This window comes from Melospiza georgiana, chromosome 9 (genome assembly GCF_028018845.1).
Source record: "Melospiza georgiana isolate bMelGeo1 chromosome 9, bMelGeo1.pri, whole genome shotgun sequence".
NCBI lineage: Eukaryota > Metazoa > Chordata > Aves > Passeriformes > Passerellidae > Melospiza > Melospiza georgiana.
The window spans coordinates 31,768,377-31,787,533 of NC_080438.1; the positions used below are offsets into that span (position 1 = coordinate 31,768,377).

General features: G+C 46.0%; 1 protein-coding gene across 1 annotated transcript; it reads left to right on the top strand.

Annotated features, from left to right (window-relative positions):
• Nucleotides 1–1,346: 1,346 nt before the first annotated feature.
• On the top strand, nucleotides 1,347–14,149 carry LHX8 (LIM homeobox 8). The gene is made up of 9 exons (XM_058030644.1): nucleotides 1,347–1,385; nucleotides 3,105–3,266; nucleotides 3,479–3,637; nucleotides 6,148–6,269; nucleotides 8,193–8,413; nucleotides 8,997–9,100; nucleotides 11,569–11,664; nucleotides 12,677–12,860; nucleotides 13,589–14,149. Exons 2-9 carry the CDS (start codon nucleotides 3,186–3,188, stop codon nucleotides 13,663–13,665), a joined length of 1,044 nt encoding a protein of 347 aa, XP_057886627.1. The 5' UTR covers nucleotides 1,347–1,385; nucleotides 3,105–3,185; the 3' UTR covers nucleotides 13,666–14,149.
• The last annotated feature ends 5,008 nt before the right edge of the window (nucleotides 14,150–19,157 follow it).

Genomic DNA, 19,157 nt, shown 5'->3' on the forward strand with positions numbered 1-19,157 from the left:
ACTCGCAGCACGGTGCAGTCTCTGATGAAGGAGTCCGTGTGCCAACACCCTTTCATTAAAACAGCCCTAATTCTCCGCGTTCAGTATTTTCTTCATGCTGTACCTTATCGTCAAATATTTAAGAGATCTTTCCTATGTGCAACTGGTCAGCGCTCCCACCTACAAACATCCTGGTGTAACTCTTGAGAGAGGGGAAGCAGAACCAGATACAGACCCCCGTCGGAGGGTCCCGCTGGACTCACCCGCTCTTCTCCCCTCTCAGCCTCAGCAGGATCAGGCCAGGGCCACCCTGCCCGCCGCCGACAGGTTCCCCTTCCCTCCCGTCTCCGCCGAGGGGTCCTACCCGGCGGCCCAAAAGGGGACACATGCTTCCGATGCGCTCAGAGACAGCAGTGGGAGAGCAGGGTGCACATGAGCGGCGAATTCTCTAGAGCCTGCGTGTCTGCCCGTTTCCATCTCTTCAGAAAACGATGCAGGAAACATTCACTAAAATATCGAGGGCATATCGAGGGCGTGTAATTTAAGCGATGAAGTTTAGACTGAGCTTCGGAGAGATGGGTGATAAAGGTGGACGGCCCAAAGTGTATCCCGGATAACCAAGCCCATATACTTCCCACGTCCGCCCCGTACACGGTATCGCGTTTCTGACCGCTTCTGAGAAATAACGCCTCTCTCCAATTAGCTCGGCAAAACTGCTCACCTCTTGCGAAGCCCCTCCGGCCACAACAATAACCCGGATCTGCAGACGGACTGTTCTCTGGGCGCGTTTTCCTCCTGACTCCCCGAGCCTCCCGCGCCCCGGGGCGGCCGACCCAGCCTGCGAGTCCGCGCAGCCATCGGAGAGGCCCTGGGCGAGCCCGCCGGGCCCCGCACCCCCGCAGCGTCCCTGCCCCGCCTCCGCTGAGACCCCCGCACTGCGCGGGGCTGCTCCGAAGCCTCGGGGCGGGCGGAGAGACCGGGCGGCCGCTGCAGCCGCGCCCGCTCCTCACCCGGCGGGGCCGGCTCCGGACGCCGCGCAGAACATGGAGATCTCCCGCACGCTGGCTTTCCTCCAGCACCGCACTATGAATTACCGCTGCTCGTAACCTCACGGTCGCCGCGGGAGATAACGCGCAGATAGACTTTGTTGATTCCTACCGCTGTATTTTCAGAGCGAAAAGGCGCATAGGAAGGGGATTGTTTCATAGAAATCTAACCCGCAGCCCTCCTTGGAGCGCGCACCAACCTCATTAATTATCTCGTTGAAGGCGCAGGAAATACAAAGACGTTCGACAGCCTTGACACTGCTCCCGGCCGTGCCCGATCCGCCGCGACCGGGCTCACCGCGGGCTCTCATCACGGTTGCCCGGCCCCGCCGCAACGCATCCCTCGGAGCCCCTCGCCAGGTGCTCATTTTCTGTCGTGCTACCTGCGACAGACGACAGCAGTGCTGTCCTGCCTCTGTCGGTCAGGGATGGGGAGATCCGCGTGGGGGGCAGGATGGGGGCTCGGCAGGATCCGCGCCGGTCCGGCTCCGAGCCCAGCGCTCCGCTCCGCCCCGCCGCGACCCGCGGGGCCGCCCGAGCGCTCGGCCGCTGGCGCCCCGACCTGCGCTGCTGCGGACGGAGCAGAGCCCCAGGGGGAGCCCTGCTGCGGGGGGCCTTGGAGTGCGGCGGGAGCGGTTACCGGGCTCCCTACGGGGCCCAGCCCGCCGCCGGCGGGGCGGCTGCTCGGGCCGGATCGGCGGCCGCGTTTGCGTCGGAGTTTGAGCGAGCACAGCCCGGCCCCTTGCAGGATACGCCAGAAGGCCAGCTCCGGGTCAGCGCAGGTGTTGGTCAGGGCTGGGCCGGTGCTCCCCGGGGCCAGCCTTGTCCGTGTTCCCCGCCGGCGCTCGGTGCTCTGGACGCCGAGCCGCGTTACGGCCATCCGAAACCCCAAAGCCCTGCTTGCCTCGCTGAGTCAGCGGTGTCAGGGACACCGAGACTGGATGTCAGCGGGATTCTGCCCACGGTTAGATCGGTTAAAACCGCTAGACAAACGAGTAATTGACGGGACGTCCCGGCTTTACCGAAATTCGGCACAGCCGAGTTACGGTTTCACAAGATCGGGTCTCGGAATTTGAAACAACGATTATCTTTTTTAGCGGGAGAGCAGTACGGGGCTTCTCCTTCCACACAGCTCCTCAAACGCAGAATTCCCGGCATCATGTTTTAAAACGTAGGGGCAATTCTCTCAGGTCACTTTACAGAGGATCAACAGCACGTCCTGCATCCGTGGTGAGACGAGGCTGAGCCACAGAGGTGAGGGGAAAGATGGAAACTAAACGACAAGTTTAATTAAAAGCAGCTGGCTGGTTAAACACCTGCCTAGAAGTAGATACCCGGTTATTTATCTCACCTGCGAGGGACGAGCTACTGCTTTATTCTGCTCCAATGTTCCGAGAGCGCACCAATGGTGCTTGATGCGAGGGAACTCTGCAGACAAGATTTGTAATCGTGGAGAAAGGGTGCCCGTAACCCACAGTCTCTCCACGGAGAGACGCCGGCTGGTTCTGCAGGCAGTGAGGGACAGTCGGCCTCCGCACCCTCTGTTCCTGGTGCCACCGGGACTCCGGTGTTAATCAGCAGCACCTGTGGGAGCTTAGAGCCGGAGGAGCGCTTCCATAGCTCAGGTGCTTCTATTTTAGCTAAATGAGAAAGGTTTTATAATGGGAGGTGCAAGCAGGAGGTGAGGTAGTGAGACAGATGGAGGAGCTGCGAGTTTGAGCTGCAGGATTCGCTTGTGCTTTGGGATTTAGGAGTGCGGGAAAATCGCTCGTACTGGCTCTCCCTTTCCATCGTGTCTGTTTTCTTCGCTAATAGGGAGATGCGACTGGAATGTGTGCCTAGACTGGGGTGATCGGGGGAAGTTGTGGCAAAAGATTAGGACAAGTGAGGGGGTTCTCAGGGGGGTTGTTTTTTGTTGTTGTTTTGTTGGGGGGGTTCCGTGCCTCCTCCCCTCGCTAAATCCGCACGGGCTCGCTAGCGGAGATAACGGCCCCGCCGCGCTGGAAGGCGGGTTCTGTGCAGGAGGTGAGGCCAGCGGGGCAGGTCCACCCACTTGAAAACAAAACTTTTTTCCTGCAGGCGCTGAGAGCAGAGACCGGCGCGAGGTCCCCGGAGCCGGCTCGCCGCCCGCCGCGGGCTGGAATGCGGTAGGGTAGGGCCATGTATTGGAAGAGTGACCCGATGTTCGTCTGCAGGCTGGAGGACAAGGACCTGCCCGCGCTCGGGGGCCCGGCGGAGAAGGTGCGCGGGGGGCGGCGCGGCTCGGGCGCCCGGCGCAGCTCGGCGGGGCCGTGGCCTCGGCCGCGGCGCTCCCGCCGGGTCCCGCGGACACCGCGGCCTCCGCCGGGGTCCTGGCGGGACCCGCAGGCATCGGCGGGCCGGACCGGGCCGGGCCGGCGCGGGGCTCCTGGGCGTGGCGGGGCGCTGACCGTTGTCTCCCCGCGCTCCCGCAGGCCAGCCCCGCAGCCGCTGACGAGGACTCCTGCTCTTCCTCCGCTGCCCTGTCGCCCTCCTCATCGCCGCGGTCCATGGCCTCGGGCTCAGGCTGCGCCCCCGGCAAGTGCGTGTGCAGCAGCTGCGGCCTGGAGATTGTGGACAAGTACCTGCTCAAGGTAAGGGCGCCCGACCCGGGGGCCCCTTCGTCTGGCGACTTCCCTCACCACCGAAGCCGGAGGGCGGCCTGCTTAGGCAGAGCCTGCCCGGGTGGCCGGTAGCGCCCGGAGAGCCTCGGGGAACCGGGCCCGGTGGGATCCGGGGCTACAGCCCCCCGGGCGGCCCTATCGCTCCGCTCAGCCCTGCCCGCCCCGGACGGCGCGGAGCAGCCGCGGACACGGGAGCGCGGGGTCGCAGCGCGTTTGTTGGCTGTGCTCGGGCCAGAGAAGGGACCCTAGCTGCTGTCGGTGCTTCGGGCGGCGCTGCTGGCTCTGGGCTGCGTGCTCCTGACGCACCGGGAGAAGCGCGGCAGCGAATGGAACGGGGCGTCCCGACCGCGGCCATTCCCGCGCTCTCTCGGTCAGACGGCGGCGGCGCGACCTGCATTTTACTGACATAGGTCTGGGGGGAACGGCGTGAGTCTCAAAGCCAAAAATACCTCTTGAGAAATGGAGTAAGTTATTCCTGCAAAAGGTGGCTAACTAATATATTTGAAGGAAACGAGCTGCGTGCGTGCAGAGCTGTTCTCTTGTCTTAGCAATCAGAACCGAGTAAGATAATTTAAAAACAAAGAAACAAAACTAAGTGCCTTTAAATATGAAGCGTTACTGCGGGGGGAGGTGTGGGAGAGAAGTTTATTTGCTTTTCGTATTATAGCCGTTAAAATTATTCTGGGTCAGAGTTTTGCCGTCTTTCCTCTCAAAATTGAGAGTTACGATAATGGTAGAAGTCGGTTGATTCCATCAATTTTAGACGAAGTTGTTGTATAATCGCAAATTGATAGGGGGTAACACCCCTGGAAAGACATCTGTGGTGTTGTTAAATCATCCGGTTAGGTCTTAGTTGAGGTGGGGAGGTCTAAGTAAAATGCCTGCGGGAGCTAGTGTCCATTTAAAATGGGGCTGGTGCAGGAGCTGCCGCGCATCCCTGGTTCGGGTGACCCCGTCTCCCTTTCGGCAGCTTGGGCTGGCACAGAACAGGCGGGTGGACAAGGACCAAAACTGACTTGAACTCAATTTCAGTTCTGTTAACTCCCGTGACGTTTTGGCAGCTCATTGATAGTTTACTGATCACTGCTGTCTCCTATCTGAACAACCAGGATAACGGGACTTGGAGCAAAAGACCTCTAAATTATTTAGCCTTGAGTTTAAATTAGCTGCTACTGCTTCTCGTGTAGGCAGAGAGGAATCGATGCCGGTATGCTGGTGTCCAGCAGCAGCACGCCTTTCAGCTTCATCAACTGGCAAACAGGAGCACAGACAAATGGCATTAAACGGGACAGCCAGGGAAGCTGCTGGTGTCCCGCTCTTTGGAAGTTGTGTGAACTTGTCAGCATGTGGGAAGGTGGCTGCCAACAAGGATAAGGGTTAGGAAAGCATTGGGCAAACGGCAATATTACACCCTCAAGAATGACTGAAATGGGTGATCCCAGCATGGGTGTTGGAGTCCATGCATTGCCTTCTCTGAGGTTTGTCTGGCCATGCTCTGATGAAAGGCACATTCTGGATTACCTCAAATCTGCTTTTCCATAGGGAATATATGGGCTGTTTGGTATGAGATGAGAAATTGGCTCAGTGGGGAGAAACAAATTAAAACATAATCATTCTTTGGTTTTCAGAATTCCTCCTCTACAGTATGGGATTATCCAGAGGGTTATTAGTTAATTTGTGTGGTCACTGGGAGTCTTGGGTCGTCAAATCATTTATTTAGGTGATGTGCAATGTCTGTGCAATTAAGAGTTCCTTTTAAAGGAAAGTAGAAATTGAAATAATTGCTCTCATTTTATTTTTTTTTATATGCCCAAAAATGATATGTAAGTTTCCAAAAATGCTGATTTCTACCGCATTCCATGACTATGTTTAGTTTTGCTATGGACATACTAAAGAAATATTGAACTTGCTATTAAAACACCTGCTGCTGTTTTGAAACTCAGATGCCATTCACCAAATTTGCTTTAACAGCAACAGGGCAAATGGAGGAGTGGTTCATGGTGTTTTTCTATTTGACAGACCTTTTTCCCCTTCAATACTCGTGTTTTAAAATTTTAAATAACTTTGCAACGTTTGTTTTTTGTTAGGCAGGAATCTGTGCGGACTAGGAAATAGAAGTGTGTTAGTTAGTTGCCTTTCTAAGGTCACATAAGGCCAAAATTTGCTCTCTTACTCTAGTGCTATGGGAACAGAACTGGCCACAAAACACCTGCATGGAACTTGTATCTCTTGCTTCCTCTTCTACCGCTTTTAATTACAAACCCATGAAAGCTTATTCTGAAGACTTGAATCAAATTCGTTTACCTTCAATAAACGTGCAGTTCCATAGAGAAAACATTTTGCATTCAAGATAACTTTTCTGTGAATCATGGTGCATATAACATTTGATCATTTCTGGAAAAACCCCGGGGTTTGTAAATATAAAATGCAATATTGGTAGTACGGGTATTGAAGGGTGGTTTTTTGTTGGGTTTTTGCAGGTGAATGACCTCTGCTGGCACGTGCGCTGCCTCTCATGCAGCGTTTGCAGAACGTCCTTGGGAAGGCACACCAGCTGCTACATCAAAGATAAAGACATCTTCTGCAAACTTGATTATTTCAGGTATATCATACAGGAATATAATTTATCAGATAACTTGTTATACTTGCTTGTTTCTTTTCACTTCAGCCACAACTGAAATTCACTTGAGACTTTTTCATTTGCTAGGTTTATTTTCAGCAGTTTAAACTATGGCTTTTCTTGAGGAGGGACTTGGGGAACCCTAAGTCTGTGTAACGTGACCTCCTGCTAAGTCTCCAATCTGCCCTTCCCCTGTTGCACATAGCTGCTGTATTTATCCCATCACTTACTCGTGTATGCATGGAGGAGTCCCTGCTGCAGTTTGGTTGTAAAGCCATCCTGTGTGCAAAGAGTCGTCCTTGGATAATGCTGGCTGAGAATGCAATGTAAAATTGAGATGATCTGTTTGGAGCAGTGCTTCACTGGTGTAGGGCTTAAGGCATCACAAGGAGCTGTAAAATCAACCCAGAATAAATCCCATTATAGTGAAAAAAAGCTTTCAGCAGTTATACTTTTCTGTGATCAGTTTGATTTAGAATGTGATTCCTTCAAAATTACAGGCTAATCTTGCAAGGAAGAATATTATTTGTGTTGGCAATGGAGTATTCAGGATGCAGAGTTTTTGATCCAGAAAGCAGCAAAAATTGCTGCAGTTAATTTTGATGTGATTGCTAGTACTTCTCTAGTTGGATTGCTAGACCAAACTATCTCTGGGGTTCTCAGGTGTGCAGTGAATAGATTGCATCCAGCTAGTCAAGTTTGAGACATAGTGGGAGGGGGCAAGCTGAGTGCTGTAAACTTCTGAAAAAACTAAATTTGTGGGACTTGAAAAAAATTTGGGTCTGCAAAGATCTTGGGGACAAATTCTTATCTAAATAATCAACATATTTTGATGGCTACTTTCCTCTTCAAAGAGAAATTTTCTAGTGTAATAATGCAGATTTTCTAGTTTATTTAAAAATCATAATGTGATGTGAATTGAGGAAATAACTATGAAGATGCAGGTTTTCCCCTGTCTGCTGAAGATGCTAAAGATTAGTAAAGGGGTAATCTAGCTAAATATATTAATTCAGACTACCACTAGAATAATGTGAAATACATTTGAAAAACTGGAAAAATTTTCAAGAGTCTGCTGTTTCCATCTTTCAGCTTTTAAGAGTAATTATCTTTATAAAAGGAATGATGAGGAGCTATGAATTCATGTAGCAGTTAAAATGCTTTGATTTTGCTCTTTGCCTTCTGAAAATACTAACCTCTGTATTTCAGTAGCGTCTTGCCTTAAGCTAGCATATAGAAACTTGCTGATTTTCCTTTTTTTTGCAATGCCAGCGCAGTCGTGCTGTGGGCTTCAGCCGCGCTGCCACAGCCCGGTCACCCCAATCCTGTGGGGGCCTGGCGGTGCCCGGGCCCGGTCTCAGCTCCCCTGGTTCTCATTGCGGGGGCCTGGCGGTGCCCGGCCGGTCTCAGCTCCCCCAGTCACCCCAATCCTGCGGGGGCCTGGCTGTGCCCGGCCGGTCTCAGCTCCCCCAGTCACCCCAATCCTGCGGGGGCCTGGCTGTGCCCGGCCGGTCTCAGCTCCCCCAGTCACCCCAATCCTGCGGGGGCCTAGCGGTGCCCGGCCGGTCTCAGCTCCCCTGGTTCTCATTGCGGGGGCCTGGCTGTGCCCGCCCAGTCTCAGCTCCCCCGGTCACCCCAATCCTGCGGGGGCCTGGCTGTGCCCGCCCAGTCTCAGCTCCCCCGGTCACCCCAATCCTGCGGGGGCCTGGCTGTGCCCGGCCGGTCTCAGCTTCCCCGGTCACCCCAATCCTGCGGGGGCCTGGTGGTGCCCGGGCCTGGTCTCAGCTCCCCTGGTTCTCATTGCGGGGGCCTGGCTGTGCCCGGGCCCGGTCTCAGCTCCCCCAGTTCTCGTTGCGGGGGCCTGGCGGTGCCCGGGCTCGGTCTCAGCTCCCCCGGTTCTCGTTGCAGGCGCTACGGCACTCGCTGCTCGCGCTGCGGGCGCCACATCCACTCCACGGACTGGGTCCGGCGGGCCAAGGGCAACGTGTACCACCTGGCGTGCTTCGCCTGCTTCTCCTGCAAGAGACAGCTCTCCACCGGAGAGGAGTTCGCGCTGGTGGAGGAGAAAGTCCTCTGCAGAGTACATTACGACTGCATGTTGGACAATTTGAAAAGAGAAGTTGAAAATGGTAACATACTGCTTAAGAAATATGTTTGTGGTTCAGATTTAATTAAATTGTTGGGGTTTGCTCCATTTTCCACACTGGGAGATAATTGGCTGGTTTTACTAAGACTGGAAGCACAGGTACTTGAATCAAAGTAATGGTAAATTATTTCATATTCAGGGGATTTTAATTGTTTGCTTTTGTTTTGCAATTTTGGTTTGGGTTGGGTTTTTTGTTTGGTTGGCTTTTTGGTTGTAGTTTTTTTTTTTTGTTTTGGGGCATTGTTTTTTTGTTTTCTTTTAGTGCTTTGGGTTTTTTTGTTTTTTTAGTCTGCAGAACTTGTCTTGTATCCTATGGAAAACAAAATATCAGCATATCCTGTTGATAAAATATCATGTTACATTTATTTCTTCCCTCACTTGCAAGGGAGTTGTTTAGGGCATAATGTGTTATGATGCTAGATCAATTGAATTTTGAATAGGTTGTGTTTTTTTAAAGCTGAAATTCAGCTGACCAACTACTGTTGGTTATTGTTGGAGAACAGCCTGACTTACAGCAACATTGTGAATGTTTAGAAGGCAGTGTTGTTTTCTTTTTAATGTTTCAGGTAATGGGATTAGTGTGGAAGGAGCATTACTAACAGAACAAGATGTTAATCATCCAAAACCAGCAAAAAGGGCTCGGACCAGCTTCACAGCAGATCAGCTCCAGGTAGAGACACTGCTAAAAACTTGCGTAGCTTAGGCTAAGCCGGACATGGGCGCTGAAGCAATAGAAAGTTTTATGCATACAGGGGTAAAGAAAAGCTTGAATGCTTTAAACTACTTCATAAACTATCGAGACACAGCATGTTTCTGGAAGTTTACCATAAAACAGTACTCTTTGAGCTCTTTATTTCCCTGGGGGAAGGTTGTATTTCTGAAGAGTGGAAACAAAAAAGGTGGTTCTATTTGATTGCTCGATGAAATCTATTTAATCAGCCATTTACACCACTAAGCATAATAAAAACAAAATATTCTTTAGATTAGGTAATGTGAAAAGTTTTTCTGAAGATGGCTACTGTATGTGACTTCAAGACTTTAGTAAGATGGAAGTTGGAATTGTTGTAGTGCCTGCATCTCCTCCACTTTCCAGGTTTCTTGTCTTTTTGTTGCCTTGACAAGAGTTAACTTCTATTGAGACAGTTTAGAGCTACTTCAAACTCTAGATAACCACTTGAATTAGCTTTCTAGGGAAAAACTCTAAGATAGGGCCAGCTTCCAATGAAAGAGGGGATGGTGGGACAAGATTTAGAGGTTTTAACCTGTAGTGAGAAGGAAGTTGTGACTTTCTACCTAATCCTGACTGTACATCCCTGCCTTCAGTTTAGCAGGTTTTTGACTTTCTGGTAACAAGAGTTATTTTGTTGGCCTGTCCTCTAATAGTGAAAGCAGTTGAGAAACTCATCTTGAGGTGTAATAACATGTGAGGTGTTAAAGTAGTGCTATAAAAAAGGGCATGGAGTTCTTCAAACCTTCTGTTATAGTCATGACTGGAGAGAGGAGGTGGTGTTAAAACACAAAACAAGCATGTAAACAATAATCCATCTGGGTGCATAGGGCAAGGGCTCTGGGCATTGAGCTTGAATTTCAGCAAAAGGGAGCTTTTTTGCCCAGCAGAAGCTGAAAGGGAGATAAGATCAGCCATTAGGATGGGAACTGTATTCAGGGGCTCTTCACAGCTGCTGTCATTCAAACTTCCATGTTCCCTTCTTTTCCTGTTTAAAGTAGATTGTAACATACTTTAACAGGTGTTTGAGGTCTTATGGCATCTTGTTAGTTCATGTTACTTTCTCTCTGCTTGCTGTACCTCTGTACCTGTCCTCGAGGCTGCTATAAGACTTTACTTCCAACAAGAGAAACATTGGGACAAGTGCACTGTCAGAGTTGGCATGTAATTATGTAATTATCTCACAAAGTACTTGTACAAAAGAATGTCCACACTTTTCTGATGGTTTTGTTCTTTAGCACCTCCCAGGACCTGAAAAGGCTCCCAGAATGCTGGAGAGGCAGTTTGGATAAGGGCTGGAGTTACGGGACAAGGGGGAATGGCTCCCACTGCCAGAGGGCAGGGATGGATGGGATATTGGGAATCAGGAATTGTTCCCTGGCAGGGTGGGCAGGCCCTGGCACAGGTGCCCAGAGCAGCTGTGGCTGCCCCTGCATCCCTGGCAGTGCCCAAGGCCAGGCTGGACACTGGGGCTGGAGCACCTGGGACAGTGGGAGGAGTGGGAGGTGTCCATGCCCATGGCATAGGGTTGGAACAAGGTGAGCTTTTAAGGTTCCTTCCAACCCCAACCAGTCTATGATTCTATGAAAAATTACAAAAGTAAATAGTCTGAATCTTCAAAGATGAAGCCAGGCAAAGTTTGATGGGTCAAAAATCCAAAAAACAAAATAATGCTTTGAAATTGCTGAAGATACCCTGCAGAAATCCATGAAGCCCTACTTTCATAAACAGGCCAAATCCTTAAAGCCTGTGAAAGTTTTCAGCATGCAGGCCAAATTGACATTTACTTCCTCAGAAAAAAGGTGTAATTTATATTCTTAAGAGAAGTGCTGACTACTTCAATTTTCTGTCAAAAGATGAGTGGCCAAACCATCAGAAAGGCCAGGTTAGCCACAGTGGAGCCTGTTTCTTGGGGTGGTAAAAGACAAAGGAAACAGCATTCCTGTATCCTCCATGGAGATGAAAAGAAGATCAATTACTCCATTTAACATAGGATGCAGATAGTGGTTAACAGGTTCAGAGTGGTGGATCATGGCTCATGCCTTTTTATGCTGTGGTCTGCTGCTATAGGTATTTATTGAGCATATTTGAGTTGCTCTGCAGTAAATTTTCTCCTATAGTTCTTTTAATGCAGTCTTACAGAGGACTTCTTCCAGTTTTTACTACTACCAAGCAGAATGGATTTCTCTAATTTCTGATAAATGTCACAGCTCAGTCAAGCATAGCAAGGACTTGTACTTTGGCTTTGGGAGATTTTTTTTTTTTTTTAAATGTATTGAGTACTCTCTAGAGACTAGTGATCACAAAAAGTTTCCTGAAGACAAGCAAGGAGTAGTACCTTAGTCTGAAAATACTGTCTAATGTGGCTTTTGATACAAATGCTCCTGCAATCTCGTGTCTTGCCTTTTCAGGTTATGCAAGCACAGTTTGCTCAGGACAACAATCCAGATGCACAAACACTTCAGAAACTGGCAGAAAGAACAGGCTTGAGCAGGCGTGTTATACAGGTAACAGTGTGAAGTTCCTTGACTCACAGTCTGGTACTCATCCATTGGAAATGTTCAACCAAATTTTTTTCTGAGGTTATTCTAACATGGAAAAAGATCCTAATCTCTTTTAACTTTGGACAACATCCTTAGTCAGGAATAGGTCTAGAACAAGCATCGTAATTTGGAAAACTTGCTGTATTCCTCTTGTACTTTGTGTGAAGGGATTAAGTCTTCTAGGAAGAAACTTCTCAGCCAAAACAGTATAGAAATTGGTATTAATTTATTTCAAATATATATTTGACTGCAGTAGTCTGTTCTTAAGACTTGCACTCTTTTTGAAAGCGTCTGTGGTATGACATTAGGAACAAGTGAATATCTAGCCATTTGTTATAGACAGCAGAGTTAAAATATGCACCAATGCCAACCAAAACTGAAACACAAACTCTGAATCCTTGCTTGAAGATGTCTCTCAGCAAAAATATTGATGCATTTTTTAAAATTCACATACAAAAATGTGATTTTAAAAATATAATACAAATTATATATTTATATGTTAATATAAATAAAAATTAATTTTGAGCTGCCTTGGCTCATTCTAGCTTGGAAGATTGACAGTGTTTCTATAGAAATGATGTATCTGGCTGCTGTAATCAATCCTTTAAAAAAAAGAAGGAAGCCTTTTCCATGTGAAAAGGCCAAGTGGGTATTGTGTGTGAAGGATGCTTTGCTGGCAGTAGCTCCCGGCAGGGAGGCGCTGGGTCCCAGCAGAGCAGGGCTGCAGGTGATGAGATGTTGCTTGGCCTGGGCACGCCGGCCCTGGAGATGCCCAGCCCTGTCCCTGTCTTGGTGGGTGCTGGCTACTGAAAATGCATTCCTAACTTGACCACGCTTGTATGTTCAGAACGTCAGCATTGCATCAAAGGCCAAATGAACTATGCAAACTCAGCTTAAGATAAACTCCAAGGTGGTTGTTGTTGTACTAGTATTGAATGTGATGTATCAATGCGATGTGTGTTTCCCTCTTTTTCAGGTGTGGTTTCAGAATTGCAGAGCACGCCATAAGAAACATGTTAGTCCTAATCATTCATCAACTGCTCCTGTCACAGCAGTCCAGCCCTCCAGGTTGTCTCCACCCATGTTAGAAGAAATGGCATACTCTGCATACGTACCCCAGGATGGGACTATGCTCACTGCTCTGCACAGCTACATGGATGGTAGGTATAACAGCCTCGCTATTTTTCTCCTCATAAAAACGTTATCAGCTGTAGCAAAACCAGTTTACCTTTCTGATTAAAGAAACCCAATGGATATATCAATACTGTACTTGCTATCTACACCTCATTAAGAAAGCAGTAGCCCTTCACTGCAACAGCATGGCTGAAGATCTGAGTATGAAGACCACTATTCGTGCTTCTTCTAGTTTATTAAAACAAGAATAAGAAATTAAATACTTATTTAAACATCTACTTCACATATTTTAATAACATTTAATTCTAATGAAAACTGTTTGGCACCTGCTCCCTGGCTTTTGTCCCATGGACTCTGAGTATGCTCAATCCAGCAAATTCCCTGAAAGCTTCAGCTTTCCTCTCAGTAACACACAATCAGAGAGAGTGGGACAGGCTGGTGGTCAAAAGTGCTTCAATCTTCGTTTGTCTTATGACCCAGCAAGTCTACAACTTTGGGTCCTATTTGTGATTAGGAGGATTGTGAAGGTTTTGGGAGAACCAGGCTGAGCTGCATTTGTGGCCTGAGCTTGTTTTCCTCCAGAGCAGTGGGTTTAAGAGTGGCCAACTGGGGGAGGAGTGCAGATGTTAGGTTAGGAAAAACACAATTGCTGCAGGGCTGGGACAGTGAACTGTCATTACCAAGTGGATTCACTGACTTTTAATCTTGTGCTATTTTCAATGAAGTTGACTGGTAAATGTTTCTGTTTTTGTAGCTCATTCTCCTACAGCTCTTGGACTTCAGCCTTTGCTACCCCATTCAATGACACAGCTGCCACTAAGTCACACCTAATTCCTTTTCATCAGGGATCTAAACTATTAAAGATGTAACCTTAAGTCACAGTGTATTGAAAATATAATTGGAAAGATATTAATGTTAACTTTTTATTTAACATCCAGAGCATTTTCAAGAAAATTTTTGCCCAAGTGTGTACATCTATTTAGCTTGCAAGACACTTTTATGGATTCTGCATAAGTAACTATTAATTGTTTACAAGCCTTATTAAACACCTTTTTGTATTGTCTGGGAGTAGTCTGCTCTAGTTATGTGTGTGTTAATTTATTTGTCATCAAAAGAGCACTTTGCCTAAAAGAAAGGACTGACAATTGTGCAAAATGTTTACAATTCTTTGTGAAATTGTAGTTTATCATTAGGTTTGTATTTGTAAGTTATTGTTAAAAGTATTACCTGTATTTGAGTTGTGTAGAGCCTATATGTTAAAGCTTATTTCTGTGAGTTTACAAAAATAAATTTTGTTTGCAAATATTTTCAAAAAGAACTGAATAAAGTTTCTGCTGTAGCATGCCAAGCAAAAATGTTGCTGTGTCTATGGCTGAACTGTGATCATTTCTCAAGTGCGTAAATTGAATCTTCAATTTTAAGAGAAAGTCCCTGGTATACTGAGGAACATTACACTGAAGTCCTTCAGGAGGGCTCATATCTATTTCCATTGATAGTAAAAATAATTTAATGGATTTATATGGATCTTGAAACACTCCAAATATGTGCTGTACAAGTGGGTACGTGCAAAGCAGTGCTGCCTCTGAGGATGCACACCTGGAGGGGGAAGGGAAACTGGGTACCTGTTGGACAGATTTTAATCTGTGGCTTGGCAAGTGGAGAACATGAAGTTGCATTTGCTTTAACATTTTGAGTCTTTCTTACTTCAGCCTTTGTTTTCTCCCATTTTTTTGTCTTGTGATTTTGTTAAGCAGGGTGATAAATAAGAGGCAATAGTTGAATAGTCTGTTTTTTAAAAGTAAAATCTAGTCTGGCATTTTAACTGACCAGTATCAAACTGCATATGAACAATGACTGGAAGTCATTCAAATGCACTACAGTCCATGGTGTTTAGAGCTGTCAATGTGCCAAGAGAGGTAGAACATGTTTTGATATACTAGTTTGATGCGTACAAGTTACTACAAATTCAACAGGTTTTTTGTCCTCAAAGACTAGTTCCCTTGAATGACTTAAGACAGTTAGATCCCCCTTGCTCACTTAAACTTTTTTGCATCAGAAGGAAACCATATTTTGATAGGGTGCATGTGTCCATATTCCTTTTTTTTCCTCTCCCAACTATGCATTAGTGTCTACTTTGTGAAATTCCTTAATGGTGCTGGTCAAATCATTTCAATTTGGAAAAGGTAGAGTTCTCTGTTGATGAATTTTGTGAGCAGAAATTTGATGGCAAGCTCTGAATTAATAAAGTTCTGTAAGCTACATGCTGGCACTGTTTTAAGTGCTGCTCATAGGTGTCTGAGCTAATCTGAGTAGCCAAAACAATCTCCAGCGGTTTAAGGCTTTTATTACCCTGCCTTTTTTTAAACTTTTTTTCACAAAACACTCAAAATTGGGGCTGTAGTGGAACTTGACTGACCTTACATTTTATTTGAGCATTCATAACTTCTAAATTAAATGCCCTGGGTAGAACATGGAATTCTAGATGCCATTTTCAGTACCTAAGCTAGCTCCAGATATTTGCATGGTACCAAAGTACATGTGTAGCAGTAGACAAACTACTTTTTGTTCATTTGTCTGATGTGAAGTTTTACCAGTTAAATGCTAAATAATGTTAATTTAGATGTTAACATAAATTGGTAATTTGAATTGCAACATGGGCATTTGCGCTGAGCCCCTTTAAGGAAAGGTAATTATTCAGTCTTATTTAAAGAACTGAGTAGCTTCAGCTTGTCGGAAACAAAAGCAAGTTTAAGCTTATTTATGAAACATCTCCTTCTGTTCAGTTCCAAAGTCAGAACAGGATTAAAGTACATGGGGGAGCAATTTTCCTATTTCCCTATGAAAATGGGAAGCAGGAGCATTGATCTTTTGCTACTGTTGAGTGCATGAGCAGATATTTGTTTATTAAAAGCCATGTGAGATATTTGTGGATGGGGCTGGGAAAATGCAGACTGCATTGAAAACAGGAGACTGCAGCAGAGAATCTGGGCTTTGAGTCTTCCTTTGCCAGTGCCAGAGCCGTCAGCAGCTGGTGTTGGGCTGACAGAGTCTGTTTAAAACTCGGCCATACGGCAACAGAAAACAGTCCCCTTTCTGAATGACATAACAGTGCCATCACAAACTGCAACAATTTTATTTCCCAAGACAATCGCATGGGAGAAAGATGTCTACTGCTGAAAGTCTCCCAAAACCAAAGGTTATTACCAAAACAGGGAAATCTTAGGACAAGTAACAGTATACTAGTATATAAAAAAATACACACTTTCTTATTTTAAAATTAGGCCATTGTATGTTTAAGATAGCTACTTCATTTAAAAAAAATCACACAGGGAAGAGTTTGAGTTTTGTTTAAAATAGGTTAGCAAGTCATTCAAGTAAATTAATAATAAAATATAATTTGAACACTTTGTAAGCTGCAATACACTGAACACGGGACTCACTAGCAGCCACTTTTTTTACTATTTTCAGAAACAATCAGCAGAAATACCAGCATTCCTGCAATAGGATACAGGCATTTAGCCAAAATATGATTTTAAGATCAAAGTGTATATCTATGTTATGCATAGTTAAATGCATAAAAATGTTACCTTTCAACATGCACTTTGATCTTCAGTGTCTCTGCAGGAATTTGTACAGGTGACTGGGTGGGCTGGGATGCTCAGACACGCTCCACTCACACATTCAAATATGCCAGTGCAGGTTTATCACTACATCAGTTCAGAAAGAGTTGCCACTGCAATACAAGAGCCACTAATATAAAAGTCTCAAAGAGTTTAACAACAATTTTTTTAAGCTCTGCTGACCCAGAACCATTACAGCTGACTGCTATACTTTGATTTGTTATCTGTTTTGGATCATTGTTAGCGTTCTCAAAAAAGCAGCCCACTTGTGAGTTTAAACATACCAATGTCATGTCTGTCCAAATTGTCAGTATTTCTGTAAGAAAGTGGAACTTTGTAAACTAAAACAAACAAACAAAAAGTAAAATAAAAACTACTAAACCCTTATGACATTATCATTTGGAACAAAATAAGTACAGACCCTTCTCCTGGGAGGACTGAGTCTTTTCCAAACTTAGCGTCTTTCAGACTAAAATTAAAACAGATTGCCCAGAGAGCCCAGGCAAACCAACAGAAATGAGAACCTGGGACTTAATGAAATGAAAGTTGATTCAAGACAGGAAATTGAGTTGGTCAGATGTGTTGAAAATGATGGCAACCAGAAACTACATTACGAAGCTCCACATAAAACAATCCTTTCCTTCTTTAAGCCATCTGCAGATGTGTGGATTTGCAAAGGAACATGCCAGGTTATTGCAGAAAATGCACCAAAACCAACATTCATCTGCAAAGTCAAACCACAAAGATGGTACACATCAGATGCTGGCTGAGACAAAACCAGAAATATTTTAATTTATCACCAGGGTCTGTTTGACTGTAACAGGTCAGTTATGTTACCATTTCCTTCCTTAGCAGAAATTTCAATCAGACCAGACCACTGCTGTACTGTAAGTGTGGCTCAGGGTAGCTGCAGCACAATGGCAACTCGTGGTGCCAGAGCAGAGTGGGGCAGCCTCTTTCCCCTCTCCCTGAGCACCTGGCACCAGTGCCCGAAGGCGCCTCCCTGAGCAAGGTGCTCCGAACATCAGTGCTTCCCAAAAAGCCTCCTGACTGAAAATGAGCAGCCCCGCTGTGTTCCACCAGCTGTGACATGGGTCACTGGCCCACGCCCCAGGGCTGCCAGGGAGACTCGCCACCACATGACATTCCTCTTGGCTAACCAAAAAGAACAAGCTGTGCAAAAGTAGGATCCCTAGAAAAGACTGGAGAGCAGACTGCTCGTGCAAGAGAAAAAGCTCCATGTAGCCTTTGAACTAATCTGGATGTGGATTAAAGTTTCTATGGCATGCAGCCAACATTAGATTTAAATGTAATGTGAATAGCAAGAAAACCATGTGAGATAAAAAAAACCCATCAGTCTGAAAACAAATTTTAAAAGAGGCAAGAAAGCAATTTTATTAGTAAACCTGACATTTGCTTAAGGAGGACAACATAAGTAATAGCTGCAGTCAGTTCCAACAGGTTGCATGTGTTAACAGGAGACACTGATGTTAGTTCAAAAAATAAAAATGTCAGATTTTAATCAAAATAACAACATACATATGAGACACATAGTAAAGGTCCTCTATGTTCCAGAATCCCCTTAAAATAACTTTAATATTACAATTTACCTTCCAGTGTCTGGGGACGCTATGTTAGATTCTTCAAGGCTATACATGATCACTTGAACTCAATATTCTTTAACCTACAAAATGCTTTACTGCTATTGTTACTTTCTGGACTGAAAAAAAAAATTGAGCTTTACAGCAATGCTTTACAGAACAAAATGTATGAAGGTTTTGTTTGCCAAATTTGCATCAGATTAAATCTTAAAATGAAAAAAAAAACCCAAAACAAATAAAAGGGAAAACAAAAGTAACTACACTTTCATGGAGATTAACCATAGAACAGTAGAGTCTTTTATCTCTTCCAAGCAACTGTAATGTACCTCTTCCCATGTGGCATGGTCTCAGTCAGTTTAGCTGCTAACCTGTGCTCAAGGAACACCAATATTCCTCTAAAGATCACTTTTACTTGTTCACCTTTCACTGTCTAATTTGTACTGAACTGGCCCACATCTAAACCTCCTAGACTGTGTCATTCCCCTCTCCATAAGCATTTGCTTTCAAAGAATCACAGAATGTTCTGAGTTGGAAGGGATCTTCAAAGATCAAATCCAACTCTTAGGTGAAGAGCCCACACTGGGATCAAACCCACAACTTTGTCACAAAATCCCTTTTCCAGCAGCTGCCTACCACCCCTTGTGGCACAGACCTGGGCCGAACAAGTACTGCTACTCATGGCCAGTGACTGGACAGCACAAATCAACCAGTCTCCCCACCAAAGCTGATAGCATTTAACCCTTGCAAAAATAGCATCATATAGTATAAGCCTCATACGCACTCATTTTCTCTAAAGTGATATATGCTGCAACTATGCGTACACAGAGTCTATGTCTGCATATATTCACTATCCAGCCACTGAATACCAAACACACAGCCATACCAGCTTTCTTTGCTAACTCAAAAACTTGCTTTGCTAAGTCAAGGTCTCATTGCAGGGAATGCTAAATGCCAGAAGCAACTTCAGACAAGGCTCCCCATGGGGAGTGGAACGATTTACAAGGCATACCTTGAGTCCAAATTCTTCCTTTTTCCCCACTCAAAATAAGTGCTCCACTGCTATGTCTGCTGAATTCCATCCCCATCCCCGAAAAGGTTTTGC

Excerpts from the sequence above, each read along its gene's own strand:
- LHX8 (XM_058030644.1), top strand. The coding sequence starts at position 3,186 with ATGTATTGGAAGAGTGACCCGATGTTCGTCTGCAGGCTGGAGGACAAG. Across the intron at positions 6,270-8,192 it reads TGCAAACTTGATTATTTCAG|GCGCTACGGCACTCGCTGCT; the intron begins GTATATCATACA and ends TTCTCGTTGCAG. Across the intron at positions 8,414-8,996 it reads GAAAAGAGAAGTTGAAAATG|GTAATGGGATTAGTGTGGAA; the intron begins GTAACATACTGC and ends TTAATGTTTCAG.